Genomic DNA, 25,582 nt, shown 5'->3' on the forward strand with positions numbered 1-25,582 from the left:
GACCCTGAGGTAATATTCAGAAGGTTCTGACCAATTCTGGAGAACCAATAGTGGAAATTTTGAGTAGTTCAGAGAACCAGCAAATACCCTCTGAGACTGGCCCCACCCTCATCTATTCTCTGCCTCCTGAGTCCCAGCTGATTGGCTGGGTTTTCTTTTGTTGCCCTGCACAGGAGAACAGAGCTGGAAATCAGGTTACTGGGATGGGGAGGGAATGGGGATTTTGCAGTAACCTTCCCCCAGAAGTGGGGAGGGAATGGAGATTTTAAAGTATCCTTCCCCCAGGAGTGGGGAGGGAATGGAGCTTTTGCAGTATCCTTCCCCTGCCATGCCCACCAAGCCATGCTCACCAAGCCACGCCATGCCCACCAAGCCATGCCCACAGAACTGACAGTATTTTTTTTTTAATCCCACCACTGTCCTGACTACCCAACATATTTTCCTTACAATCCTGCTGGTTTCAGCAGCTAGTGTGTCTGCTTATACTGACAATTCTTATTGCATTTGACACAAAAGGATTGCCAAATGGAATAAAGAAACTCCAGGTCCTTTCAGCCAACTTCACATACTGTGGATTCATACAAAGATGGACTTTCTGTCTCTGAACTCTGGGAAAATTTTAGAACAGATCATAAGGCAATCTGTAAGCATCCTAAGAACAATGTAGAGATCCATAAAATTTTGCAAATGTTGATGAAGAATAGTTTTATCAGAGTGGCATTAATTTTTTAAAAAATGGATAACCATTAACAGATAATTAGAATTCTGTAGGCATCATATATCTTGATTTCAGCAAAGCTTTTGATAAAGTACTCCATGATATTATGACTAAAAATGCAGACTAATTACAATGAAATGGATACCTATCTGGCTAGAATTGTATCTGTCAACCTGCCAACCCATTCTAAAGAACAATAAAATGTTATAATTTGAATGAATTGTAATATTGTCAATGGAATATTTTAATGATTAATTCTTAACAGCTTGCTTGATATTTGGAATTGAACTTGAAGATTAGACAAAATCAAATTTCAGATCACAATCCTAAATTTGTTGCAGGATAATATGTGATGTGTAATATAAAATGAATATAATATATTATATGATAATGTAATATAATAAAACATTAATAAGATATATTTTAATTAAAGTAATTGTACAATATTCTATTTTTGTCGATACTTTTAATTGACAAGATCAATTATTTTTAGAATTTTTCTACAATCTACAAACTAAAAAAGAAAATATTTCTAAAAAAATTAAAAATAATCTATGTAAATGGAGAAGCAATGGTTGATCTTGATTCCTTTGAAACTAGGTTGATAGCTGATTATCTGATATCTGATATCTTTTGCTAGATATTCAGTACCGAGCTTCTATTTAAATCAATCTGTAATTCTATAAGATCATTTATCTTCCCATTTCTTATATTTCTTATAACAAATACGTCCTTTTGCTTAAAAAGGTAGGATCAAAGAATAGGAACAGATTGGGGATGAAGGGTTGCTTCCATATTTTCCAAGTTTCAGAAAAGAAGTTTTAAATGTGGATTTAACACGGTAGATACTCTGTATACTATACTGTCCTAGCCAGCAGTAAATTCAATATTTATTCAATATGTAGCCACTGAACATTATTTGATTTGCTGATGTTTTAAATTGTCTTAGTTGAAAAGCTTATACTGTTTCAGTTTTTCTGAATGTCCATTGTATTAAAACCTAGAGGTTTTAAAAAACACCTATGTATTAATTTAGTTATTTTTATTTTTATTTATTAAATTTATTTGCTACCTATCTCGTATAAAAATGGATAGTTTACAGCATTAAAGCATTAAAATCCTAACAGATAAATATTTTTAAAACAATAAAAATGGAAATCACAATCAAAAGAAAATTATAGTTAAAACCTTGGAGAGGGAGGGGACAGGACTGGTGGGGGCGTATTTCCTCTTAATTCATCAATCTTCTCCAATGTGATGCTTCCTTGTTGGGTCCCCAGCCATCTGGCAGAGCCAGGTCTTCAGATTCTTGTGGAAGGTCAGGAGGGTAGAAGTCAATCTCACCTCAGGAGGGTCAGATGTTCCAAAGGGCAGGAACCATAGCAGAGAAGGCTCTTCTGGCCTCCACCAGCCACAATTGCTTGACTGACAAGGCCTGCAGCATGTCTCCTAAGCCAGCATGGGTGGATTGGGCCAGTCCCAGTGGGGTGAGCTGATTCCTCAAGTAATCAAATTAAAACATTTTTGCCATATATGAAATCAAGAAGTGTGCAATATAAAATGATATCAAAACCAGAAAATTATAAGAAATGTAATCATTATACCAGTAAGTATTGTTCTCAGTAAGAATAATAAAAGACTTTCAGGGCAAAGTTAAAATTATATTTTTAGTTGGCCTAGACTTTGAAGTAGTTATTTTTAAGTATCTCCATGCATATGAATCAATATGGAGCTAGGTTACTTTTGAAGCTGTTACTTTCCATGATAGTTTGTGGATGTTAATTAACACAGTGGAAGATATATCAAAGCTAACTTGTAAATATATTACTTCATGGAACTTAATTAAAATTGCAATTAAGATACATTTGTATTTGGATGTTTAAGCAAATGAGCATATCATCTGTAAATATATTTATTACTGATGTTTTGTTTTATATTAACTCCTTCAGTATTCATATTCTTCCTAATCTTCTGGGCTAAAACATACTGTATATAATAAAATCAAATATATAATGAGAAAGGACATCTTTTTTAGCTCCATTTATTTGAAAGACATCCACGTTTAATCCATTAGTGCTAATTACTGCTAATGCTGTTGAATATAACTGATTAATTATGCTGATGAAGTGTTCAAATCCCATTTCTAATTAAAAAAACAACAACTTTACACTCGATCAAATATTTTAAAGACATTTGAAGATAGCCGAAAAATCATGGGGTAATTCTGTAGTCTTTACTATAATGCACTACATTTAATACTTTCTAATGGAATCTATTATATATACATTGTAAATATCTATATTGACCAAAATATATGAAATCACTTAAAATGTCTTTAATCTATTAACCAATAAGGCAGCAAGTTTTAAAATTATGTATAGTAATATACACTGATATGATGACATGTTGAAGATGTTTGTTGGGCTTAAGAATAAGCAGAAGTTGGTGTGTTAGCAAGAGGCAGGAACTTGATAATACCATAATATTATGTAGATTAAAAAAACCTTTGTAATATTCTGATCTAAAACTATTTAAACCTACAGCAATGTCATTTTAAATTGATTTCTATTAGTTCTTATTTCATCTGATGAGTTTCTGATCTCGTTATCCTCAGAATTGTTAGATGTATAAATAAAGACTATTCTATAAGTACATTTTGCATGTAATTTTACTTAGACAAAGCGTTCTTATTAATTATATATTCCAAGTTATTTTTATTCCTAACTCCAGAAGCTAGTAATTTTGGAGTGTGATTTCCAAATTTTTAGTATCTACATTTCATAAGAATTCCTGCTGACTTCTTCACTATCTCAGGCTAATAATTCTTTATATATTGAAATTAGGTCAGCAACAGCAGCATTTTCACTTTCTGATGTTTCTTTTATATCCCTTATTTCAGATTATAAAATATTAAAGATAATTGCAAAACACAACTACCTTTAAATATTTTATAGAATGAGGGCAATGTTTAGTTATTTGGTTTCTTTCTATAGCCTGCTGTGCTGTAGTTCTCTGTGTCTCTTCTAGAGCAGTGTTTCTCAATCTTAGCCAGTTGAAGATGTGTGTGGATTTCAACGCCAAGAATTCTGGCCTAGGTTAAGAAACACTGTTCTAGAGAATTCCCTATTTCTTTGGAGAAGGTTTGTGGAAGGGAATGTAAGAGAGATGCCATAGTTGCTTGAAATTTCCCAGCCTTGGTCATCTTTTGGCTGAAGCAGTTTTTTTCAACCTTGGCAAGTTTAAAATGTGTGGGACTTCAACTCCAAGGATTCCCTATCTAGCATAGGAGTTTTGGAAGTTTAAGTCCACATGTCTTAAATTTGCCAAGGTGGAGAAACACTAAGCTAAAGGATGGGCATAATCCACCATATAAAATAAATTGACATGGCTATTTCAATTACTTGGTAATGGAGAAATACATTAGACATACTCCTCACTTGATGACCATAATTGGAATTTTGAAATTTTGGTTGTAAGTCATTGTGGCCACTGAGCTGGTTATTCCGTGACGCAACTTAATTTTATGACTATTTTCACAATAGCTGTATAGTGAGTCACCATGATTGTTAAGTGAACCATGCAGTCATTAATTGAACTGTGTGGTCCTTAAGCAAATTCACCGTATCCAATAGGAATTTTTGCTGTTTTCTGTCAGAAAATTTTAAAAATGTTGTAAATTGTGATCACGTGACTGTGGAACATAACTGGTCATAAGTAGGAGCCTGTGTCCAAGCACTCAAAATGCAATTGCTCAGGGGGGGAGGGGCAGTTGTAAGTTCAAGAACTTGTCATAACTTTTTTTGACTCTGCTGTCACTTTGAATCATTAAGTGATTGGTCATTAAGCAAACACTACCTATTATATTGATAAATAACATCCAACCTCTACTAATGAAACCTATATAAGACAAAATCCTTACTATCTCCTGTCAAATGGTTTGTCATATCAGGCTGGTCTAAATATTCAGTTTAAATTTAATTACCATGGAGATAATTTCACAGCCCAGTTATGGAGAGGTGGATCTACTTACATTGTTCATATAGTGATGTAATCACAGAATTTTGTAACACTTGACTGGAACTCATGTGAATCCATTTGTCACTTTGTCATGTATTATATCCCAAAAACACAAGAGAAGGGAAAAATCTTTCTCCACAAAAAGCACCACGTATTTCTGTTAGTAACTGTAACACACTTTTAAATCACTAAACAAAGCTGGAGAATGTTTCCTTGGCTACTGCATAGGATTTTGAAAAGTGTTACTGCCCATCAACATCTAATCTTGTCATATTTTCCTTTGATTTTCAAAATAACTTTATATGGTAAGAAAGAAAGTGAACGTTGTTCTGTAGCCTTCAAAGATTGGAACTACTATAATACACTATGAGCAATTTTATCTATGGTTTATCTATGATTTAATTGCTTAATCTTTCTGTGTCTTATATGTAGGGTTGGAGGAAGAAGTGTGATTTATCTCCTGACAGATTATGCTCTTGTGTATTCTTAAGTAATAAATATTTTAGTACAAGCTGCAGCTACTAAGAATAGTTGAAAATTTTTGATGTGACTAGGGAAATCTATTTGAAAACAAATTAAATCTGTATTGTAAATATGCCAATATCTTTATGAACTTGCATGGCATATAGAACTTGTTCAAAACAGAATATCTGTTTTCATGTACACATAGCTATGTGTTCATACAGATCTGAAAATCTGTCATACATTTGATAAATTACATTGCCATGCAATAGGAGATGCATCAAAAGCTCCCTTAGTGCCCAGGAATAATGCTTCAGACATAAGGTTTTGCTAAAAAATACTCTCCCTGTGAATTTTAAGCCTTTTCTTTTAGCTAAGCCATTTTCTAAATTTGGTACAGCACAAATGTTTCAAGATGAATGAGAAGTTCCTAAACTGAGATTAAAGAGAAAACCAGAAAGACCAATTTCTGTATCTGGCTAGTTGCTTGCTTTTATAACACGGGAGCAATTTTCTTGAGATAAGAGTATTCTTTCAGTTGTAAATTTCAGTGTAATCAATAGGGGGAAAAAGAAAAGAAAAAGAAAAAAAAGAAATTAAACAAGATTAAAATCAAAGTGTTAGAAGTCCTCACATCATATACATGAAAGCAAAGGGTTTTTTTCAGGTCTCTGATAATCAGTTGATTTGGCTTCTTATATTCTCAGTTTAGTACTTCTTGTCCAGTAGTTTGACAACAGAGCAATATTTACAGATCTGTGACAGTTTTTACCTTGCAAATAATATTGAGATCTAAGAGTGGCACCCTGGTGAATTTTTGTTCCTTGTAAAGCACCTTGATAAAAAGATGAATTGTATTGAAGAAAGCACAGAAAATCATGCTTACGCTTCCTTACTCACTAATTTAACATTGACTGTTCCTTATTCCCCCTGATTCAAAACTTCAAAACATCTAATACCCAGTACCTCTGTTTGGAAAGGGGTGGTTTTGTGTGTGTAGCCTACACCCGCATGTGCGGACAATGGTGTATTAACTATTAAGCAGCCTAAGCACGTGGCCCAAAGGGAGCACCACAAAGTTGAGAATATAGCTTCATTTGTACAGTATGTACAAGGGTGGGGGGGCACCAAGATTTGTCAGTGCTTATGTGAGCCTTAATCTGCCACTGCCTGCACAAGTAAAGCACCACAGTCTCACCTGCTGCTTGCGCAGTTCCCAATGGTCTGCAGCCCGGGATTGGGGACTTCTGCCTTAGAGGCTTCAAAGGGTGAAATAGGTTTCTTCAGTCTTGCAGGTATTAAGCATTTTTCATTCTTGGCTCTAAGAGAGGCAGTTCAGGTGGCATCACCTTGTCAAGCTTCTCTGTGTGGCCTGGTCCACTCAGATATTGAATATTAAAATGCACAACTAGTCTTTTTTTTTTGGTTTTCCTCAGTTTCTGTTTGAATGTCAAGTTGTCTAACATATTTTAAAAGGTCCATCTGGCAAAGAAGAGATCTTATTTCTTAATTCATTGACAGTCCTAATTCATCTTGTTAACAAAGCTGGTTTTGAAGGAAAGTGCACTTCAAAAGATCTAATAGATGATTAATGTTTCTGCAAATGAAATGTGCTTTCCTTACTTTAACTTGCCATTCTGCATCTTAATATCTAGTATATTGACTCCAGCTGACAGAATTTGGCACCCAGGCCATTCAGGAATGATTTGGGAACTTGAGAATAATAAGATTCATAAAGCTAATGATTTCTATGGAGCCTCTATGGCATTTTCCTCTTTTTGACTCTGCACTAGGGAAATGCAAATAACAATTCTTTGATCTGAAAAAAGAGACTATTTTATAAAATAAACAAGAACCTGAACTTTCCCCCCCAGACAATACTGGAGTAGGATGAGCTCTGAATACTGTGTTTCTCCAACAATACGCCTCCACCAATAGGAAGCCCCAGCATGATTTAATGGCATAAAATCAAATTAAGCCCCTCCCCCCAAATTAAGGCCCATATTAAACATGTGAAATGGGGGGGGAATGGCAGGGGGGGGCTTGCCGTTAGGAAGTACTTTGTTGCATGCCCGGATATGGTGCTGCCTGCGTTGGTGGGGCACTTCACACCGTTGCTTTCCCTTCTCCCTTGCTGTCGTGGCATTAGAGCAACGCCGCAGCGTTTGGCGCAGCCATGTGTGGCCAGTCAGGGCTCCCCCCTGCAACCGGAGCCTGAGGAGACACTTGGCTTCAGGCGCTCCTGTCGCCACCTTCCCTTTGCCTTTGAAGGTAAAGCGAATTATTTTAAAAATCTCCGCTCATCCCGCCAGGGCCGCGCCGGAACCGTGCAGCCTGGGCAGAGCCAGGAAACACCCGTGGCTCGCTTTCCCGTCTCTGCCCAGCCCACACGGCTCCGGCACAGCCCTGGTGGGATGAGCGGAGGGTCCGGCAGGGAGGCAATCTCTGTCGCCGGGAAGGAGGGCCCACCTGTCAGCTGCGCTGGGCACCCCAGGTGAAGCTCTTCGCGCTCTGCCTGGGGCACCCAGCGCAGCTGACAGGCGGGCTCTCCTTCCCGGCAGCAGAGCTCTCACCAAGGCAGAGCCCTGACTGGCCGCACGTGGCTGCGCCAAATGCTGCGGCATTGATCTAATGCCGCGGCACCAAGGGAGAAGGGAAAGCAACGGTGGCGGAAGGTCTCCCGAACATCCAAGCTGTCACTGCCTGCCCACACGAGGATGCAAGGGAGGGGAATTAAGTCACCCCCCAAAAGACGGCCTAGTCATTTTTTCGGGGGTCAAAAAAAATAAGGCCCGGTCTTATTATGTGAGAAACACGGTAATAAGAGAAATTGCTTCAGTTTACATACATTTTGAAAATTTATTTATTAATTTTGGCAGAGATTTGCTGTATAAACCTTATTAATATCCTGAATACTTTTTTAAAATATCCAAGTCAATCATAGGAACATCACCATAATCAACAAAATTCTTGTAAGCTTATTAGTGTCCAATCTCCCTTATTTCTGGGAGTTGCATTTTTTTCCTTTCTGGCAGGTTGAACATTTGCAGTTGAGTTCTTGCTGTGCCCCAGCCCACAAGGTGAGGTGTAAGATGAAGAAGAGGAAATACCCTGTTTCCTCAAAAATACGACCTACCCTGAAAGTAAGCCCTAGCTTGATTTTTTACACGTGCACCCAATATAAGCCCTACCCCCAAAATAAGCCCCAATTAAGATGCCACTCACTCCAGAGTGCACGGGTAAAAATTAAGCTAGGGTGGGGATGGGAGGGGTGGAGCTGCCCTACTACTTACCTTTGGACAGTTGTAGCCAGGCCTCGTACACCCCAACACCTGCCTTGCTAGCCCATTTCTTCTGCAGCTGGCAAGTCTGGCAAGGCTTCCTGAAGGCCTGTGCAAAGGCCTTCAGGAAAGCCTTGCTGGCTGCAGAAGAAGTTCCTGAAGGCCTCTGACAGCGAAAAGGAGGCCAGGGGCAACGCATACAAGTGAGTTTAGTCAGTGGATGACTTCCCCCCAAAATAAGACCTGGTGCCAAAAAAAGTGTAAAATAGGGTCTTGCATGTATTTTCAGGGAAACACAGTATATGCTGGATCCAGCTGAACTTAGTAGTTGCTTAAATTTTAAACACTGTCTTCCTGAGCTTTTGTCCAATTATTATTGAGTAGGTCAACAAATTAAAATGTCAGTATTTACGTGCATTTATTTATTGCTTGTTCCTGTGAAATCTCTTCATTCTGGAGAGATTTGTAGGCTCCTAAATTGTAGCATCTCACATTCAAATATATGTTAGGGATAGGCCCCTGTACCTGCTCCTATCTGACCATTTGTCTATTCAACAGTCTATTATTCTCTAGCAATATTTGACTCTCATCTTTGTCAGTATGCATTTGAATTGTTTGTTAAAGAGAATGATTTCATTGTACAATCATAGGATAGACTAACAGAATTATTGAAAGAGGATATTGAGGCAATTGAGTTCAATCCCTGCTCAATGTAGGAATATAGATGAAAGTATCATAGATACATGGCTGACTGGCCACCATCTGAACACATATATTGAAGGGAAGTCCAGCAATTTATTAATCAAGTCCATTGTTGAATTGCTCAGTTTTAGGAATATATGTGCTTTAATAGTCAATTGCAATATGTCTTCCATAACTGAAACCCACTAGTTCATATTTTCTCTGTGTAAAGAGAGACCTAGTCTTGATTTTTATATGATATTATTTCATATATATTGGGAATAAATATCTATATATAATATAATATTATATATCTATAATAATATAATTATAATATAATATAATATAATATAATATAATATAATATAATATAATATAATATAATATAATATAATATAATATAATATAATATAATATAATATAATATAATATAATATAATATAATATAATATACATATTATATATGTATATACACACACACACACACACACACACACACATAGATAGATAGATAGATAGATAGATAGACAGAGAGAGAGAGAGAGAGAGAGAAGAGAGAGAGAGAGAATTATCAACTTCCCCAACAGTTGGCGTTTCTCAAAGCTAAATTTATACAGCTCCTTCTATTTGTCAGAAGTATTTAGTGTATGTTTGGGAAAGATTCAGGAGCAAATGGGATCAGTAAGAAAGTTCCAATTGTGGGGGCATAATTCTTGAACATCACAGCCTTGTGTGGGACTCTTTCTTAGAAGATGAATATATGGTTAGTCTATTATATTAATTATATCAAGCTTTAAGAAAAACTGTAGTCTTGAGATTTAAATATATCTAAGTTAATTATAAAACAGGTTTTGGTAATATTTCTTTACTATGAGCTTTTCCCTACTACTTAATTAAAGCAGTTTATAGGCTTCTTTGAGGCAGCTGGTGACAGCATATTTGTAGTCTCCTCTACCAATTGCCATTCTGCCTGATATCATTTGTTCTGGATTGGTACTGGCATAGGGTGTGTGGGGCACATTAAGCAAAGCACTGGGTTAAGCTGCCTTTATCTTTTCTCAGTATCACTAATTAGTGGAAAACAGACAGCTAAACTTCTATGTTAATCATCTGTAAGAAAAAAAACCCATCCACTAATCCCAGAACTGTTGTGATTTGTGGATGATTTCGACAAGTGGTTAGACACATGTTACTGGTCTTGAGACAACTGATAAGTTGGGTGTAGGGTGTGGCTGCACAGTGAAGGCCCATAGATAAGGCGTCTTTTGTGAGGTGTCAAGGACTTCTCAGAAAATAAGACAGGTGGCCTAATCTGATTAATGCATAACTGGCTCATCCCATCCCATGCAGATCTTTGTATAGCATTATATACAGGACTCTGCCAATAACAATATGAAATGGGAAGTGTGGCAGATTATCCTCAATGGAAAATCAGAACAGGTAATTTAAATCACTAGCCATAGCTGAGGTGAGGATGAAGGCATTATCAGAGGTTGAGATAGAATAAAGAAGTAGTCAGTACACATTCATATCATGGTTAGATGCATGTGATAAAAGGCCATCAGTCTAAGCAGATCATTTCAGATCACTAATCTAAAATTAAGACTGCAATAATTAAATGTTGACAAAAAGAATTTCTGTTAAAAAGTTTAAATATAATTTAAAGTAAGATGATACTTTTTAAAAAAGTAACTGGACCATCTGCCTAATAAACAGAAATACTGCAGAAACTGTTATTTCTAGAAAAATTGGTTAAATCAAGACTCATTAAAAAGTCATCAAAATGTTTATGCTGGAATATGTGCAATATAACAATATAATGTCACATATAATGATTATAATAGTGGGTGAACACTGAACATAATACACATGTATTTTTCTCTAAAAATCATACAATAGACTTTAATATGGTAATAATATTAAATTTTGATATATGCAAATTAAGTATGCACAAATAGACAAAATAAAGATTTATCTAGGTGGGTGGTCTGTATGTGTGAATAGGAAAATGTATGTCATGCAGAGACAGACATACTCTATACAGAAATCTATTTAACCTAAATGTCATTCTTTTATTCAAAAGTATGATTCCATCATAATTATAGCTTAAATGTACAGTGTGCATATGTAGAAATAGTTAACTTAAATTGTGTGGTTATTTCTGTTAGACTGTACCTTAATACAAAGGATGCTGTGGGAATTGGAGTCTTTAAGTAAAATCTATTGTGGAGTTGGGGTGTCTATGGAAAATCTCAGTCATCCAGGTCATGGTTGTCCCAAAGGTGCTTTTGTTGAACTGAAGAAGCTTCTTGGATGAGAAGCGAAATGTCTTCAAGGAAAAACAAAATTCAGATGCCTTTTGAAAAAGCACCTTTGAGATATTTTAACAACTTGTTTAAGGCATCTGGTTTTCCCACTGAATTTTCCAATCCTAACACCACAACTTTTTAAAAAGGGTGAGAAGATTTGTCTTTAGATATGATGGGTGTTGACATGCTGGAGTGGCACATACAGCCTAAAGGGTTGTAGATTGCCAATCTTTTAAAAACAGGATTCTAAATGATGCTTGCAAAATATGAGAGTTACTTACTATACAAAAGTTGTTAGAAGGATCCTTGAAGCCACAGAGATAAAACCATGTGTATGTGTGATGAAAAATCTAAGCTATGGATGTCATGTGGATATGCAGTGAATGAATTATGTCTTGATATTCTTTTTCATATATTCGTCCTCCAGCAATATTTAGTTTCATAAGAACAAAGAGAGTTTAAAAAATCCATTTATTTGACTGAGGAAGAAAATGGAACATCTGTTACCATCATCTAGTCTGTTTATTGGTTTGTTAAGGAAGTGAATCTCCAAAGAGATCAAGGCAAGATTCCAGGGATGATGCAGAAAAGCGACATTTGCTTTAAGGCAAATATACTATGAATATGCTAGACCTATCTGAAATTATTTAGTGAGTATGGCTCTAATCATGTTGTCCTCGTCAACCATCCAGTCATGTCTGACCCTCGGCCACTCTATGGGTCAGCACTCTCCATGCCCCTCTGTTCTCTCACTCTCTCACTGCCATAGTCATCCTAATGTCATCCTTTATAGTGTCCAGCCAGTGGGCTCTAGGACTTTTCCCTAAGTAGTACAATTTCCAGCTAACATATTGTAAATTTAATTCAGAGAATCTACAATGTACTTCCATCAGATTATTTGTTATACTATCCAATTTGTGTTCTGCAAACATGTTGGAACCACAGTTTTCTGTGCCTTAATTTTTAACTGGATATATTCACTTTGGATGAGCTCTGCAAATGTTAATTTCATAGCAAGATCATTTGATTCACCAGCTGTGGTTTCTAATATTATTATCAATGTTTTGTTTGCTTTTAAAGTTCTGTCTCAAAGTGAAATGCATCAGACTTCAGCTTGCTTGCCTTATGCTATGTTTGAATTTTGGCATCATATATGTTATGGTATTATATCTTTATCCTTTGTCTAACTTTGGAATAGCTTATACACAATTACTGTAAGCCCATTTAAGTTTGAGAGGCCTGTATGTTTGTTTAATATTCTTGAATTGAAAAGCAGGGTCCTAACTATTAGTGAATGAACATTCTTATCTGTAATGTCTATAGTTGTACATAAATTGATAGTATAAAATATTGCAGAATTAAGAAACCATCTTCTTAAAACAGCAAAATATAAGTAGCCCTTGTTTAGTGACTGTCTTGGATAACGTTCATTTGCAGTTATAATTGTGTTATAAATGTAGCTCTTGATTGCAAGTAACTTTTGCAACCAAGAGTCACATTTATGACCTTCACTGCATGCCCCCCCTCTCTCCCCCTCCCTCCCTCTCCCTCCCCCCTCTCAAGCTCACTATTAGAACCCTGCAGGCTTGCAGTGCTGCCTAACCCTAATTTCATCCTGAATACTTTTTTTTGCCTCCTAAAGAATATTAGCATATTCTTTTAAATGTGCATTCTCCATAGTGTGCCTGCTTACTCTTAATTCCTTCTTTCCTGATGAATGTAAATACAAACATTAATGCACAGGTACATGAACACCATTATAGTCAATATATGTTATCCTGTGATTAACCTGATATTTTTCATTTTTTTCATTTCTTGCAAAGTGAAGAGGTTGGAGAGGAAGGAATTACAACAGAACAAGCAGGCAAACAATGGGAAACACATTGAAAGGAATGTAGGGGGTTTCAGCAGCCCTGAGAGTGCTATGGAAACATTCTGGTGTAATTTTTCCCCCCTCCACACATGGTTAAGCAATCTGTCCACTCTGCGAGGAAGGGGGGGGGGGGAAGAACCCAAGCAATCTAGGCAATCTTTTATTTCTGATCTGCTTTTTTCTCCCTCCCTCATTGAGTAGAGAGAGTGGAGAGGAAAGAATTACAAAAGAGTAAGCAGACACGCAGTGGGAAATTCACGAGACTATTAATATAGTGTGCTCATGGCTCTCATCTCTGAGCATGTCTGCTTTCCAATGAACGTAAATATTAATTTGCTTCTAATTATCCCAGTGACTGGAGAGCATTTCCAAGAGTGGGGGAGTGGAGAAAAGGGGAAACTGAAGTAAAATCATTAGGAGAAAAACAAAAGCAAGAGGTAGGTAAGTGATCAGTCTTGTCAGTTACATATAGCAGGGGTCCCCAACCACCGGTCCGTGGACCGCACCGTCCGTGGAACAAGTCCTACCGGGCCGCTGGCTTGCTGGGCGCCGCCATCTTGTTTTGATGAAAAAGTGCTTCCGGTGAGCTCACCGGAAGCACTTTTTCATCAAAACAAGATGGCGGCGCCCAGCTGATGTCGGTACCGGGCCGCGCCATAAAAAAGGTTGGGGATACCGGGCCGTGGTGTAAAAAAGGTTGGGGATCACTGACATATAGTAGTTGCAAGCTGGCTAATACAGTGCCAGTGTTAGCATTTCAAAGGGTGGAGGAGTGGGAAAAAGGAAAGCACAGTCGTGGTTATCTGATTTCCCATCTCGTGACCACTTTGCTTCATAACACAGTTGTCATCCCCAAATGTGGTCACTATACAAGGAACACCTGTTTTTTCTGTTTTTTTGTTTTTTTTAAAAACTGCATATTAAATCGAACATATTTAACTTTTTATTACAGTTTGATTCTTACAATGTTCCCTAAAGTAGGAAGACTGAAATAGAATTTCATCTCCTCTAGCATCATTTTCTATGTTTTTGAATATTAATAACTCAGGTTGGTAGTTATGTTGTTGGTTTGAGCTCCAAGCTTGGCTATTTGGTTGCAAACATTTCGTCTCCATTTGAATAGACATCTTCAGTGTGCTTTGGATTGTGCTTGTCTGGGGGAGTACTGGCCTTTAAATACCTTTCTGAGTCCTGGACTAATTTTGGGATTTAACCAGGACCACAGTTGTAATCCAAGCGAAGTCAAGGATAGAAATTATTGGAAGCCTGGTTTTCCACCAATAAATCAATAAACAGACACATTGATATCAACCCAATCTACCAACCACTTAGAACAAAAGAATATCAACCATGATCCCAAAGAGCATTTAAATTCCAACCAACAGCCATGCTGTAAACAAAGTTATAACTTGACAGTTCACAAGAAACCAGACATCACACACAACTGATAAAATCAACCTGAAACCAGACCACGATATCATCAGAAGACATCTGAACAACAACACCAGCACTAATTTACATCACACAGACTGTACTTAAAAGCAAGGTCTATGACTCGGCAACTATAGCCAGGCAATCGCACAACCCAAAATCAGACCAGGACTTAGAAAAATATTTAAAGGCCAGGCCTCCCCCCGACAAGCACAATCCAAAGCATACTGAAGATGTCTCCTTGAATGGGGACAAAACATTTGCAACCAAATTGCCAAGCTCGAAGCTCAAACCAACAACACAATAATGTTCTGGTTAGGTTTTGTTTTATACCACTGTTCTTTTTATGATTCTAAGGTCTCTAAAATCTCCTTAAAGAGTGCTTTATTTTTGCCATGCACACTTTGATAACTTTTGAGCATATTTCATAGAGAACAATACATTGTTGCTATGGTCAAATTGTCATCTTTTCTGATTTGCCGTATTAGAAACTAGGAACCCATGGCAATTTTAAAGGGTTAGGGTTTGTGCTTTCCCTGACTAGGTGACCTTTAATGGAATCCATTCCTTCCTATAGTGACTGAACAAGCTGCTAAGCAAAAGGTGTCTCTAATCTGCCAGTCTCTGTGAAAGATTCAAGTGTTTTGTGGTATAGAAAATGGCTGTGTAAATCAGTGCTGTCAAACTTGCGGCCCATGGGCTGGATGCATTATGGGCTGGCCATGCCCATGCCCGGTTTAGTGAAGGGGAAAAAAAGTCATGATATGTCATGTGACGTCGCTGTGATGAGGCGAGTTTGACATTCCTGGTGTAGTTCATGGCCTTGGAGCAAGAGGAAAGCATGAGATATGGGGTGAAATGAAATTGCCAGATCATTCAAGTAACAGAAATATCTAGTGAAAAAAGGCCTTTCAAACATTGTCACTTTAAAATGCCAAGTTCTGGCACCAAACAAAAAAGGCTTTTTCATCAGCAGAAAAGATACCCAGGAAGCTATCCTTGTCCCAAGATCAATGGCTGCCAAGGGAGATGCTTATTGTGTTTTCTCTAGAAGGTCAAGGAAAATGTGTAGTGCACATTTTGTTGAGGGGAGGGAAAGTTCAGATTTCATACAGAAATAAATTAACAAGCTTTTAATTTGTCTGCCTTGAGAACTATTCCACCATTTCCTACCAGTCTAAGAATTTTTAATTGAGAGCAGCTGCATGAAGAAAGTGGGCAGAGGTTCAAGGGGAAGAAAAATAAGTGATTCTTGTAATTTTAGCATTCAGAACAAAATAGGATTATAGGTTTCGTCCTGTGATTTCAATTCCTCACTAACTAGTATGGTAAGTAAAAAAAGTAAGGGCACAGGCATCTTTATGCAAATATAGGAAATTCATAGCTATTTTCATGTAACATCAGAAGGATTTTGCAGAAATGTCAGCAATACATGGTATCACACAGTATTAGAGGGAAGAAAATGATAGTCTGAAAGCATGTTTGTATATATGCTTTAGATGAAGATTTTGGAGATGTTTATGTTTGGTGCTTTATTAAAAGGTTATATAATTAATAAAGATGGGTAATGGTGGGGAATTAACACCTTTTAAACTGGAACTAAAACTCACCTTGTTACATATCCCTCTTCATAATGTAAAAACAGTTGACATAGTGAATACTTACAGCAGCCACTACTTCCTCTGTTTTCTCAGGGTCTTTTCTGTTTTCCAGCCAAGCCACCTAATTAAATTTGAAAACAAAGAAATCCAAACCTAGGAGGCTGTTTAATTGCAGGTTGGGTGATTTGGGTAGGGAAGCAGGATAGTCAGCAGAAGGAAGCCTTCAAAAACCAATGGGAAAGAAAGCCAATGGTAGGAAAATTGAGGAACAGATGTGGGAGATGGTGAGTGGGGAAGAGTGTTATAAGTGTTACTGTATGATAGGCTAAATAATAGATAAAGAGATGAATAGAGAAGATGATAATAGGATAATAAAGTAAAAGTTATAGTGGACAAAGATAGATTAAGGAATATAGACAAATGTACAGACAGCTAAGATTTATGTAAAAGTATGCATAGCATCATGGAAGCATTGTAATGAATGGAAATGGTGTTGTACATAAGCAAAATTATTTTAAAAAATATTTTAAAAAATGAAAGTGGTGAGGAAAAGATTTGGGAGAAGCTAGGGTAGGGATGATTTACAACGTCTGAAAGCTTGGAAGACTAAACCTCTGGTCCCGGTGACCAAACCAGATTGGATCCTGCAACTTTATCTTGAGACACGTATATTCTCCTTAGTTTTTCAAAGCCAAGGGGATGGGCAGAAGAAACTAATTAAGGGAAATAGATCAGCAGTTAGTGGGAAAACAGAGAGGAGGAAAAAGGATTTGAGAGAAAGGAAGCATGTATGTTCTTAAGCATGTGTTAAAAAGAAGATGTAATAATTGTATGCTTTCACAATGGGAGGGTCAGGTTTTGTGATTTGGAAGGGGAAATGCCACTGGGATTTGTGGGTGTTTAGGATTTTGATTTAAGACACAGCCAATGAAAGACTACTTGTGTCAGCAAACAAAACAATACAATCCTTCAGCTTTGATTGTAGGCAGCATTCTTTTATTGTAGCCTGAGTTAGGAGCAGCTGCTCAGGCATTATAAAACAAATTACTTCTCTAATACTAAAGTAAAACATCTTGGTGAAGTGTACCACGTTATGTGTGTAGATTCTGGTTCTGACTAAATAGGACTAATGTTATACTTGTGTTTTATCCCTACTTCCTATTTAGAGATGAGTCTATGGGTGTGAGAGTTCTTTGCTTTCACAGGAAACACCACACAGTGTAGCAAATGTGTGCACAATGCTTTATTTGTGTCTATTTGCCTCCACGTTTCTGGGACTTGCAAGGTGATGTCTTTAATAATAACTATAAGTCTGTAAAATAGCATGCAACCTTTGCATCCTTACAAAGGTTCTTATAGTTGTTGGGATGAGGAGTTGCTTCAGCGTGGTTGATTTTCTAGTTGCTACCAATCTCTTGGCAAAGCTCCAAGTAGGTCTTCCACCAGGATAAGTGATTAGCTGTTTAATGATAGTCCTCTTGCTTGCTTTTAACAGCTGCCAATCTCTACATATTGCCTCTACTTCCCTGTCTGTGACTTGCTTATCATGTACCTTCTTCATACATCTCCCCACTCTGTCCTTGCATTTGTTTTTGTCAGTAGAGAGCCTGGGTAGGGTGAGGCTGCTTCTGGATATTAGCATATCCTTGAAAATACCAGAGTCGGCTCAATTACCCATGCAGTAGCAACAATAATGTGAATGTTTGTCAGTAAAATTGTGAGTGAATGTATGAATGTATGAGGGAAATGGGGTGAGAGAAGTATTTGTGTCTGCAACTATTTTTCCCAGTTCACTGATAATTATGCTAGTTAGCATTCTGGTTCTCTCTTGGTGGCATCTTTCTCTTCAACCCTCCATGGAAACTTTCTGTGGAGGAAAGGTTTGTCCCATGACAGTTCATTTATTCTTTAATGAGTCTTCAGTCCTCTCTCTGCTTCATCCAGGAGGATCTCCTGGGAACAGCTAAGCATCAAGAGCCAATTTTGTGTTGGACAATTCAATCGTTACATCTTCATCTTTCCTCTTTTTTTCTTCCTAGAGTTTTTTTAAAAGTCTCTGCCTTTCTCTATTGTTTTTTTGCTAGGTTTATGAAAAAAATTATAAGAACCCATGTTGTCATTTCTGAACTGAGAGTCCACTTAATGTTTAAATGTTGCACATGACAGATTGTTAGAGAGCCATGGCTGACTGCAGGCTGATACAGTTGAATCTTTTACTTTTTTACCTGCATTTGTATGGTGGTGATGCCAGAAAATCTAGACAGCTGGCAATATACACGACTAAAACACATACAAAAATAATTTGTACAAGCAAATAATAATGAATACAATGATTAAGTACTGCTCGTAAACAGCTGTTTGACCCATTGATATTTTCATTCAATGCCATCTAAAAGGGACTACCTTTATTATTTTTCTAAAGTCCATGAAGTTAGTAATGCATATAACTATGACAAGGAAATGAGTTTGGGAGGTTTAATTTTAGAATAATTTATTTAATATGATTGTTGACACACTGGCATACCCTTCTGTGAAGTGAACATATGTTGATGCAAACAAACAGATGTAATGATGTAAATGAATGTGTTCTTTAGGGGATTCAAGAAGACAGTTCTCATGATCCAATGCTTGTCCTCTGTGTAAAGTGATTTATTTGCTTCTTTTTGTTACCATTCCCATCTATCAGTTAAATTTTTATGCAAATTCTTGTTTATATGTAAATTCCTGCCCCAATTATTATTAGGACAAAGTTTTGTCTGAGGTTCTGCAATGGATGATGGAGCATGAATTGGCATTCTCTTTGAGGTATGCTCAAATACATACAAAGCCCTTCACCTCCTGTAACCTAACCTAACCAAACCAAACCAAACCAAACCAATGGACAAACAAAATTTCATGATGTTATTGTTTTCAGCTGACTCAAAGACACATGAGTAAAAAAAATCTACTCAATGGTGGGGACAGTTTAAAGTTCATTAGATTGAAAAGCCCCTTTTGTCAACTGCTTATAAATCATTAGAAAAATCAATGAAGCCAAAAGAACACGAGGACAGAAGGTATGAACAGCAGATGCAATAGCAATAGACTGAGATTGTGTTGTCTTTTGTCCCCTTAACATTTAGGTGACTTATGAGACAATTAAAAGTAATTGAAGAATTCCAAGCTATTTCAGACTGTTTTAAGGAGACCAGCTGAATTGTGAAGAGTTATATATGTAAGATGATGCTTAACTCAGAAACACAGTTGCAACAGCTTGTCACTTTTAGGTTGTACACACATACAATATGATAAAGTGATCAGACCACAATGTAAAGGCTCAGTTTCAATCCTTTCTGCTTTTTTTCGGTTAAGTACCAGGAAAAGTTTCCCTGTTTTTATTTATTGGAGGCTGCTGTGAATCTGACAGTAATGGACTACATCAGTGTTTCACAACCTGGGAAATTTCCAGATGTGTCTATTTCAACATCCAACTTTTCCAAGTAGCATGCACATGATCAAAAATTCTGGGATTGATGTCAAAGCTCTGGAAAACAGCTAGATGTAAAAATATCCAGTCTGTTGAAAGAAAGGAACTCTTACTAATATCTGATCATTGCTTGCAAATATATCATTAGGTAAAAAGGGCATTTGCCTCAGACAACAGATTTGAGGTGTTATGAAGGCATATAAAATGGTTGCTTATTTTAAAATATTATTGAACCTTTACTGCAAAAAGAGGAAGGAAAAAGAACTTGTAGGATATTCTGCCTTATGATCCAAAATAACTTTAATAGCTTTGGATTTATTTGTCTGTTTATTTGTCGTTGTTAGTCGCGAAGTCTGTCCAACCCATCGCAACCCCATGGATAATGTTCCTCCAGGCCCTCCTATCCTGTACCATCCCCCGAAGTCCATTTAAGGCTCAACCAACTGCTTCAGTGACTCCGTTCAGCCACCTTATTGTCTGCTGTCCCCTTCTTCTTTTGCCCTCAATTGTTCCCAGCATTAGGCTCTTCTCCAGTGAGTCCTTCCTTCTCATTAGGTGGCCAAAGTATTTGAGTTTCATGTTTGTTTATAGACAAAGGCTAAAGCAATGATGCTGAGATTTCAGCCCACAGTACAAACAAAAACCCACTTATTTATTATTTATCTACGACTTTATCACAGAGCTGAAGAAAGTGATGATAAATATGTTTTGAGTAAAATCAGATGAAAGGCTAATTTGAGAATTCCAGAGAAGATCCCAGACCCTTGATCCCAAGCTTACCTCTAGATACATGAATAACACATTGCTAATGCTCTCAACCATAATATATGTAACTAGGACGTTTGTCTCCTAGATGCTTTTGCTAACTGCAAATACATTTTAGAAAGTGCTGCTTTCCTATCCGAAAGTATTTGAAATTTTTTTCTAGCTTTTAAAAAATAAATTAGCTTTTTAATTTAAAATGTTTGAGTTTCTGTATTTCAATTAAATTAGTAGAAATGTAATATATGTTCATCTGGCCCATGCTTCCAGCTTTGCTGTATTGGAACAACTGTCCAAAGAGGCTTTAAAAGTTACTTGGATAATTGCTTTGTTTAAAGTAGTAGAACATACAGATTGGTTTTAATAAGGAAACTAATCTCCTAAGGTTTCTTTTATTTTTCTTATTAAGAAAATAGGTGAATAAATGTACCGTAAGTGTTATCATTCACCTTTAAAAAAAAAAAAGGCAAGATTTTCAGTGTAGTTTTCTACATAGCAAATTGAGAGCAGAGACAAAATGCTTAAAATCCAGGAGTTAAAAGAGTCTTGTCTATAATCAGGCAGTGATTTGAACCTTTCTATCTGAGATCTGGTACAGGATATGTCTCGGGGTTAAAATATGTGATGAATGAAGAGACTAACTAACCTCTTGTGGCCATGACCAGAGTTGAAATAAACTATTTGAAGGTTAAAGGTTTGGCATGATGAGAGTTTGGTGGCTTCGGAGCAAAAGGCCACCAAAAATCAGAAGCTGCAAATATTCCAAAATTCCCTGCTTATTGGCTGCCATGATAAAACTACAATACTTTAAGGAAAATGGGACATATAAATAGCTGTTGTGGTGCACTCTTCTGATCATTTAGGGAGAGAACTTCGTTCTGATGTGTTATTAAACTTCTGAACTACTGAGTTTTCTAAATTTAGAGCAGACACCTGTTTTATTATCATAATTTATACTGCAAAGGAGCATCATACAAAATTTGCCATATGGTAGAAAAGTTACTGAGAAACATTAGGTCAAAAATGTGGGGTTTGTGAAAATATGCCATGATTATTCTGATTTGGTCCTTTGCTGACAAATCCTAGTCTCTCAATTGTTATGGCCCACACGGTAGAAATATATTCAGATACTATTAGCATGTTGGTAATAAGTAATACAGAAGAGGAATTAAGTATTTTTAGACATGATTTGTTATATCTGGCTTCAATTTTACTCTCTAATTTCCAGTTAATGGTTGAAAATAGCCTGCAAAGTATTTTTTTTTCCTTCCACCCTCAGTCTGCAAACTGTATCCTTCCTTTATGCACTTGGGGAATGAAACTATAGATATGTAAATCAAATTGAAATAACGGTTACTCATTGTGTTTGCATAATCCATCAAAATTATTATAATTAGGTCTCATTTTAATACATGTTGAAACTACTTTCTAATCTAGCATTTTCAGCAGGATTTTATAATGATGATTTGCCTTCATTTATCTGATGTATTACAAAGGCACATACATTTGTAAATTATGTTTATAAAATTGTAACAGATCAATCAATTACAACACTAACTTGGCATTGCTTTGTTATTGTACTTGTTAGTTATAGCATTCTCTTTCAATGAAAATGTTAATAAGAAAATACTGACTCCTTTCTTTCTATCTTTCTTTCTTCATTTTTAGGTTGGGGTTCCCCATGACCGTCATATCCTGTACCATTGGAATGTGTTATCTTCTTGTTGCTCAGATTGTATTGGGTTGGGCTTAAATTTTATGTGTTGATTATGTACTATATGAACTAAAGATTCTGTCAAACGTTTTTCAGCCTTTGTTACATTTTTTGAACAATGAAAGAAAACCAGATTTAAAAAAAAAAAATATGTTCCAAATTGGCTTTCCATCAAGTTCAAAAAATCTAGTTTCCGAATTAAATTGAGCAATGATTTTGGTAGGAAAATTTTTAATCTGTGCTCACTATTGAGACTGAGATAAATAGAGCCCCATGGAATGCAAGTCACCACAATTTTACATAACAGGTGATAGCTCTACATGATTACCATGTCAAATTTTGAAGGGTTTGCACTATTGTATATTGCAATTGGAAAGACGGTAGTAACTACTCCTGATAGTAGTTATGTCTAGCTGAAATGTATTCCGGGATAACTTTTCACATCCCCCGAAATAAAAATTTGGTTAAGGTAATTTGACTAACCAGACATTTAAATATTACCTTTTAAAAAATACGCTTGTAGGTAATGAAGCTGATTAAATGCTAGGTCTATTTTTTCTGTAAAGATCATTATGCAATAATAATAAACCTTTCTGCAATGGTTTACCCAAAACATTCTCAAAGGAGGGAGATTTATTAATTAACACTCAAACAAATATACATAATTTCATAATAACTTGTATTAATTGAGGCATCAATGTAATGGGATTATATTTTCTCCTGAAATTTTTGATTGCTAAATTTGGTGTTTAGTCATTAGTAAAAATCTTGCTATTGCAGATATTTTCCGTTTCTCGTTTGCGCTTTATTTTGTCTTGGTGATATGTTTAGCAATTTGTAGTGTAAGCTGCTGATATTCACCTTATGCTTACTGTGATAAATAAGTAAATAGGGACACTTTGCATAATGAAATTAGTTCATTGTTTTAAAATAAACAATTATTTGAAATAGAATAATTATCCCTTTTAATTTGGCTCATAGCTTTCTACCAGTTTTAGAAAAATTGTTATTCACTCAAATGCATATGTATAACTACAGTAAAATGAGCTACATTTTGGACAATTATCAGGGGTATTTTCCTAAGGCTATGTGTAAACAGCTTAATTTTAATATATTTAGTGATCAAGGATTCATGCTTGCTTATTGTTCCTCTAGTTAAGCAGGATAGTTTAAGAATAGCAAACTACTGTAGTTAGAATATTTTTCAAAGGTGTTTTATGGATAGAGTTTGTAAATATAGAAGTGGAGAATGACACCCATAGATTGAAGCAGTGCATCCATTATGCTCTCATATCTACTTTCCAAATCTAGGATGAGTTGCTATCTCTTTGACCCCTATGATTCAATGATTTGGCCTTCTGACTACCTGTTTCACTTCAAATATGACGTGGCTCTTAATCAGTACTAATGTCTCCATGATGTAATAAAACAGTATTGTATTGTATGTAATAGTACTTTTCCTTATATGAAGATTGTTCTTTGGATTGTGTCTACTGACTCTTATGAGCTATTCTAGGTAACCATTCCTACCCATATGGTGCTAGACTGATGATAAATGTCTCATAACATCAAAATACAAATCTTTTCAAATTTACATCATAGTGTCTTACTAAAGTCTGTAATGTTGGATATAGCATTACAATGCTGCAATGCATATTTCATCTCTCTCTGTTTTACACACCCACCCACCCACACACACACCCACACACACCCACACCCATACATCCTGCTCAATACACTGCAATGTCAACTACATGAAAGGAGAAATCTAAAATAGGTAGGATTTTTCTCATCACAAACTCATAAAATAGATGAATTTCTTGTCTATCATGTGTTATCAAATAATAGTTCTGCTCTTCTCCCAGTTCTTAGTTCTTAACCCATTTAGTAAGGTTCTGCCTCAGGAATTAAACAATATGCCTCTGCCTTGAAATCTTTCATAATCTTATTATTTAATCGTATTAGATTGGCTGTTCTAGGAATTAAATAATGTGTTTTAAATTGGATCCAGATTTAACATTATTTAAAATAAACCAAATGAAAACAGTACATTTATTAGTCTTAGTCTCGCTAAATATGAATAAGTGCTATATAAGGATCCATGATAATGTTAGCCTATCATGACATTATTGTGCAAACAGTATTGTAAAGTTATGTAATTTGATCCTTTTTGCAATGTGATGTATGTGATGACATTATGAATGTGAAGTTCTTCTCTTCTCTCTCTGATGATGCTAATGTCAATTTGATACCACATATTATTTATAGATTTTGACCTTATTCCTTAGTTGATTTTCTTAAACTAGTTGATAATATGAGACATCATGTTTTATACAGTTTGAGTTCCAGTACTAAGAACTTTCAAAATTACAATCTGCATTTTTAGAGTGACAAAGTACAATTTTCCTTTTGTATTAAAATCAGTGCATTTGACATTTGGCTAACAGAGAATGGGAAGATATGCAATTCTCTCACTCATTCTCAGCAGCTATCTGAAAAAAAATCCATACATGTGACTTACTTACAGAGAGCTTCACAGTAAATATGATGAGCTTAAAAGATTAAATATACTGAATACACACAACAGGATTATTTTCTATTGTAATTTTTATGAGAACTTAATAAAACAAGAAAACTGCAGTCTGTATTTTTCCAGTGATGTACCTACCAAGAGAAAAATGCCATTGTAAAAAAAAAAATCATAACAATATATACAATACCTATCCACAAGTGTGTGGGTGTTTTTCTTTTCTTACCACTGGTTCCACCCCAGATTATATTCCTTAAATATAATTTTTAAAAACAACAGTATAACAAGTCAAAGTTTGATTTATTCTATTATATTGGCTAAACCGTGCAGTTCTTTACTGAAGTCTTACATAATCAGATATTTTAGAAGCCTTAGATTTCTACTATTAGATTTCTGCTGTTCCTTCAGCCAAATTGACTTCTCAAGACATTATAAGCACCTAGAAAACATATGGTCATCCTTCTTTCCACATATAATTTAAGGTAAAGGTAAAGATTCCCCTCGCACATACGTGCTAAGTCATTCCGGCTCTAGGGGGCGATGCTCATCTCCATTGCAAAACTGAAGAGCCAGTGCTGTCCAAAGACGTGATCACGTGGCATGACTAAATGCCGAAGGTGCACCGAATGTGGTTATCTTCCCACCAAAGTGGTCCCTATTTTTCTACTTGCATTTTTACATGCTTTCAAACTGCTAGGTTGGCAGAAGCTGAGACAAGTAACAGGAGCTCACTCCCT

General features: G+C 36.1%; 1 protein-coding gene across 3 annotated transcripts in view; it reads left to right on the plus strand.

The window, feature by feature from the left end:
* The window catches only part of OCA2 (OCA2 melanosomal transmembrane protein), a 193,017-nt gene extending 168,062 nt beyond the window's left edge, over positions 1-24,955 (plus strand). For all 3 annotated transcript variants that reach the window (XM_087967115.1, XM_087967114.1, XM_087967116.1), the window contains one exon: positions 22,270-24,955. In XM_087967115.1, coding sequence (XP_087823241.1) covers positions 22,270-22,354 — 85 coding nt within the window. In that variant the 3' untranslated portion in view covers positions 22,355-24,955. The remainder of the gene's footprint in view (positions 1-22,269) is intronic.
* The last annotated feature ends 627 nt before the right edge of the window (positions 24,956-25,582 follow it).

Source organism: Notechis scutatus, chromosome 5, assembly GCF_049901735.1.
Source record: "Notechis scutatus isolate UNSWTSFEM ecotype Mainland chromosome 5, rNotScu1.2, whole genome shotgun sequence".
Taxonomy (NCBI): Eukaryota; Metazoa; Chordata; class Lepidosauria; order Squamata; family Elapidae; genus Notechis; species Notechis scutatus.